The sequence below is a fragment of the Zingiber officinale genome, chromosome 5B (genome assembly GCF_018446385.1).
Source record: "Zingiber officinale cultivar Zhangliang chromosome 5B, Zo_v1.1, whole genome shotgun sequence".
NCBI lineage: Eukaryota > Viridiplantae > Streptophyta > Magnoliopsida > Zingiberales > Zingiberaceae > Zingiber > Zingiber officinale.
In genome coordinates, this window is record NC_055995.1 from 139,224,851 (window position 1) to 139,230,572 (window position 5,722).

The following is a 5,722-nucleotide window of genomic DNA, read 5'->3' on the forward strand; positions in this document are numbered from 1 at the left end:
TCGTCCTTCGGACCACCGAGCCCATCGGCTCCCATCCCGTGTCGTCCTTCTCGCTAGTTGCGTCTTTCGCTCGACTTCCTACTCTACTAAGCTCTTGCACACTCAGACACAGGGGTCAAACACAAAGCAGGACCTAACCAACTTGGTTGATCACATCAAAACACCCGCGGGGTCCAACACATTCAGCCGAGCGGCTATCCCGTTCAGTGTGGCAGCAGACCCAAGAATATCATAATCCTGGTCGAGCAGCTATTTCGCTCGGCCGAGCAACAGACACAGTGAGATATCCTTCGACATCCTTTGGGAGCTAGTGTCGCTGCCAGACGGCATGGTCAAATAGAGGATCGTACGACAGAAGCTTCCACTGTCACTTGAAAGATATGCTCGGCCTATTAAGGTACTGTGTCAGAGACACTTTACTGACATGTCGCTTCAGAGGAAGCTTGGGATAGCGTGCCCGCTTTAAGAAGCGTGCACACACGCTACGGGAGTCCTATATAAAGGGCGTCCAGGCATTGACGGAGGAATTTTTTTTTCGTGATTTCTACTGTTGCGCTACAGTTCTCTTTGCTCCTTCTTGCTTCGCCGGAGACTGACTTGAGTGTTGGAGTGCCATCGTCGGGGACCCCATCCCTGGCTCGGCACTGACGTTGCTTCTTATTTTATTATTTCTATCTTATTTTCTCGTTAATCCCTCTGAAACTTCACGCCCAGAATAATCTATATTCTACTCGGTGTCATGTTTTTAGGTTTTACTTGAAATACAAGGTAGCTTCTTTGAACTGGTGTTGTTGATAAGATTGAGTAGTGCTTTGAGGTGATTAATAAGGTAATTGATAACATTCATACCCATCTTTTAATTGTTTATGTAGTACTATTTGCTTATATTTGTTATATTTTAGTTTACAAATGTTACAAAATTATTACTTAGTAGTGTTTAGAGTTCATATGATATTGTGTTTGTGGATATTAAATCTTAGAGAACTAAATCTTGTTTAGTGTTCATATGGTAATTTATCCTAAATCTTAGGGAACTAAGTCTTGTTAGTTAATTTATTCTAAATCTTAGAGAACTAAGTCTTGTTGATTAATGTTTCGTTTAGATTTTTTTGAAGACTTTGAGAGTTATATAAATCTATGCTTAGATGGTGTTTAGGACAAGTTTTTTGGATATTGAATCAATTTGCTTTGCTTAAGCCACGTTACTGCTATATCTCTTTTATTCTTTTATTTCTGTTCTTATTTTCTTGAGAATGTTTTTAAACCTAGCTTAGACTACTTATTTTGTTATTTCTATCTTATTTTCTCGTTAATCCCTTTGAAACTTCACGCCCAGAATAATGTATATTATGCTCGCCGTCAGGTTTTTAGGTTTTACTTGAAATACAACATAGATTCTTTGAACTGGTGTTGTTGATAAGATTGAGTAGTGTTTTGAGGTAATTAATAAGGTAATTGATAATATTCAGACTCATCTTTTAATTGTTTATGTAGTACTATTTGCTTATATTTGTTATGTTTTAGTTTACAAATGTTACAAAATTATTTCTTAGTAGTGTTTAGAGTTCATATGGTATTATGTTTGTGGATATTAAGTTTTTTTAGTTTGCATTTTAAATTAATCAATGTGCAATAAGAAGACTAGCAAGCCTCTTATATTATCTTGTATTCCATTTTGTTATCTATACTTAGAGATTTTTGAATTCAGATTCAAAGAAAATACTATCTAAATATTTATTCACACTAACTTATTGTTCATGATTTTGTGATGTCTATTGTTTTAGAGCTAAAATAGTCTTCATGAATAAATTTGTTAATTCTTTAATATTGATACCTAACTATGAACTAATTAACAGTTGAACAATGGTGTTGATTATGACTTTTGTACAATCTCAATTTATTTGTATTAAAATTTGAGATTATAAACTTGGTTGGTTTGTTAATATGTACAAGAGAAACAATTAAATTCTCGGAGTTCGAAGACATGCATGCTATTAGTAAAAGGATGAAGAATGAAATTATTAATATTGAGGAAGGTAGATTAAGAGAAGAAAACCTCATTAAGATGGTTCGTAAAATGAATCAAAAGGTGGAATATGCAAATCAATTTTATCTAGGAGTATTTGGTCCATGAAAATCGTGATAGACAATGTAAAACTTAAATTACTTACGGTAAGAATTAAAAATCTATACCGTTATTTATATAGTTTGAGTATTAATTAAATTTACTTGATTAATGTAAATTTTTATTTATCTCAATGTTAAGTGAATGATGCTTTTGGATTTAGAAATTGTTTTTTTTTAAAATATTTTAAATTAATTTTAAATGTGTAATTATTTAATGTAAAATAATATCTACATGAGAAATACCGAATATATAAAAATATAAGATAATTAAAATTAGAAATAAATTTAAAAATAAAATTATATATGGAAATATAAATTAAATTATAAATAAATTTATAAACTGATTAAAATTATTTATTTGACTCGCTGCGTCAGCTTAGGAGGCATGGGTGGAATACTTATCCACGTCGAATCCTTATTTACCAATATATCATTCCCGGTTAATTATTAATATATCTATATTAATAATTAATTGGTCAAACAAATTATTCTTTCCATAAATAATTTATAGAAATATTTGCCCAAAATATTTCTTTCTTAAAACGAACTCGAATATAACTATATTAATCAGCAAACTCCGATTATCATCGGCAACCATGGAGACCGAGCTAATTCCAGGACTACCGGACGATGTCGCTCTACAGTGCCTCCTCCGCCTCCCCTTCTACTCCATCTCCGTTGCTCGAGGCGTCTGCAGGCGGTGGAGGCGCGAACTCTCAGCGTCGTCGTCCTTCTATCGCCTCCGCAAGGCTGCCGGCCTCGCTCACACCGTCTTCATTATGCTTTTTTATGATATCCCCCCGTTCTCCCTTTACAGGTGGCGTCTAGCCTTTTACGAGCCTGCCACGGGCACCTGGGGGGTCCGGCCGTTGACAGACGACAACCTCCGCGGCAAGCAGCACTGCTGGCATGTTGTGGTCGTTGGGCGAGAGCTGGTGTTGGTCGGCGGGTGGGATGAGTCAAACTGGAAGGACACTGCGGAAGTCAACATCTACGATCTTGTCACCGGCGACTGGCGTCCCGGGGCTCCGATTCCGCGCCCCATGCAGGATGGCTGCGACTTTGCCGTCGGGCCACGGAACGCGTTCGTATCTAGCTGGAAGGACGATCCATCGACGATGTTAGTTTATGACACGACAACCGACGCGTGGATGGAGTGCCATGTGGCGACCCAGGGACCGAGCTGGTACCCGTGGTTGGGATTCATGTCGGCCGCCGACCTCGCCGCCAACGAGGAGAAAATGATGTACGAATGTCGGGAGAAAGATGAGGACGAGAAATTGGAGGTGGTCACATGGTGCGACGGCGACAAAGCGAACTTGTGGCGTAGCTTGGGATTGTCGCCGGACAACTTATTTAATTACCGCCGACAATTCTTTGTCTTCCAATTCTAAGAGGACTAATACTGAGTTATAATATTAAGTACCAATAAAGTTTACACTCACGAGGTGTAAGACATAAAAGATATGAAGTATGAAAACTTTTATATATAAATATTTTTAATGCTCTTGACCGTACTTACAGACTTCCGACCATACCTGTTATGATATTTTATCTTTATAGAATCTAAGGTTGATTTTTTTATTTTTTTTTTCAGATGTACATGATATCCACGATATAAAATTTTTGGCATATCATAATCCTCGGTATATTCAATCTCATGAATAAGAATTAAAAACTAACTGTCCCCGGCAACGAATCCTCCTTGTCAAAATTAACCGTTTCTATAAAAATATTAAAAAAATGAGGAAAAAAACAAAGGAGTATTTTTCTTTTTCCAATGGAATCAAAAGGCGTCCATTCTACCAACCCCTTTAATTGATTTGGTTGTTTTTGATGTTATTGTTTTCTTGTCACATACATTGTATATTATATACAATGTTAGAAAGATAGTCATAAATACTTTAATATAAATTTATCTTGTTTAATAATAATTTCCGTGGTAACAACTTTGATTTTATAATTATTATAATATAAATTTATCTTATTCAATAATATTCATAATATAGTAGTTATTATTTGTAGTTGTCATAACTATCATAGCGGTTATGAAATAATGACTATTATAATATGTACTTATCTTATTCGTATAATTGATTGATGTGATTAGATGGTAGGAGATAATATTATGAAAATAACATAATGAGACGGATGAGAGACAAATAGGGTGATGTACCTTTTTAATTTTTATCCAAAGATTTATAATAATGAGGAAATTCTTGTCATAGAGGTCTAGTTAATTCTGATTCTACCGAACCTCATCGCTCTACTAATACCTCCTCCTCCTTCTTGCTTTGCGACGATGGTCGAATTGGTGTTGCAGCGCTTCCCTAGCACGGAAGGAGGCCAGAGATGTTAGAGTTAGTTGGCTTCTTTGCGACAATGGCTAGATTCGTGTCTCGGCATTTTCGAACAGGATCAACTGTTAAAAGTAACTCCACTATTGAAACTCTGTTTGAACTATAGGAGTACACTCGAGTTCTTCTAACCTCTACCAATGGACGACGTTGGAATAGAAATGAGAAAATTAAACGAGTACAATTTCACAGTCCCAATGCTAATTAAGTTTGGGCTAGGATTTTGGGAGTCTAATAAACACCTGAAACTGGTGGCGTACCTTGTTGGCTGAAAATTAAACCTTTACGAGAAAAAGAAACTGGCCTTGGCATTGTTACGGCTTCCCTTCTTCTCTGACAACCGTACCATGTGAATCATCAGGAAAAAAGTTGGAATTAAGCTGTGTTTGGATCGATAAGCAGCTGAATTTACTGTATTATATTACTCTTTGATGGTTGAATGCTATTTATTGGGAGCATGTTCGTTGGCACTCGACTTCCCGAGTGGTGATCATGATGATGCACCGAAAGATGATTATATTAAACCCCTAGGGGGTGTTAAAGCCATTCAAAGGTTGGAACTTCTTATTCAGATCAGAGATCATCAAATGCTTCGTCGAGAATCCACGCAAAAGGTTCAAGAAGAAAGCAAGGGAGAGGGAAAAAAATGTAACATAGAGATGACCTCGTCCTTCTTCCATGGACAAGCAAAGCAAATCACATACCTTTACGCTGGAGATCAAAGGAAGGGTGAGGCGTCTAAAAGCGAATAAAAAAATATAGATCCGTTATATTAACGATTCTTTAATGTCGATCCCATGGATATGGAAGAAGGTATATATATAAGTACATGAACGTCAAACACATGATAAAATATAAACTCCAAAAAAGAGAGAGAGATAGAAAAAAGGAGACTTTCTATTTACTTTCTCCTTCGCTCGATTGGAGAGAGGTTTATTTATCTCCTTCCGTATCTGAACTGACTCAGGTTACTGATGTCGTTCCGTATTTTTTTTAAAAGCTTTCCAAATTATTTGATTTTTTTTACAAACTGATAAAATGAAAGGGGCTAAGTGAAAAATATTCTCAAATCTTCGATAATGAATGCCCTTAATCTGCCTCCCAAGAAATATTGTTTTGTTGTTTCTGCAGCGATGAATAATGGTTGCTTCTATAATATTTTATGGATAATAAATTCATATATATATATATATATATATATATATATATATAATAGGTAAAAAAACTCCCATAATTAT

General features: G+C 35.9%; 1 protein-coding gene across 1 annotated transcript; it reads left to right on the top strand.

Annotated features, from left to right (window-relative positions):
• Nucleotides 1-2,723: 2,723 nt before the first annotated feature.
• On the top strand, nucleotides 2,724-3,521 carry LOC121987152 (F-box/kelch-repeat protein At1g80440-like). The gene has a single exon (XM_042541046.1). The coding sequence runs from the start codon at nucleotides 2,724-2,726 to the stop codon at nucleotides 3,519-3,521; it is 798 nt and encodes a 265-aa protein (XP_042396980.1).
• The last annotated feature ends 2,201 nt before the right edge of the window (nucleotides 3,522-5,722 follow it).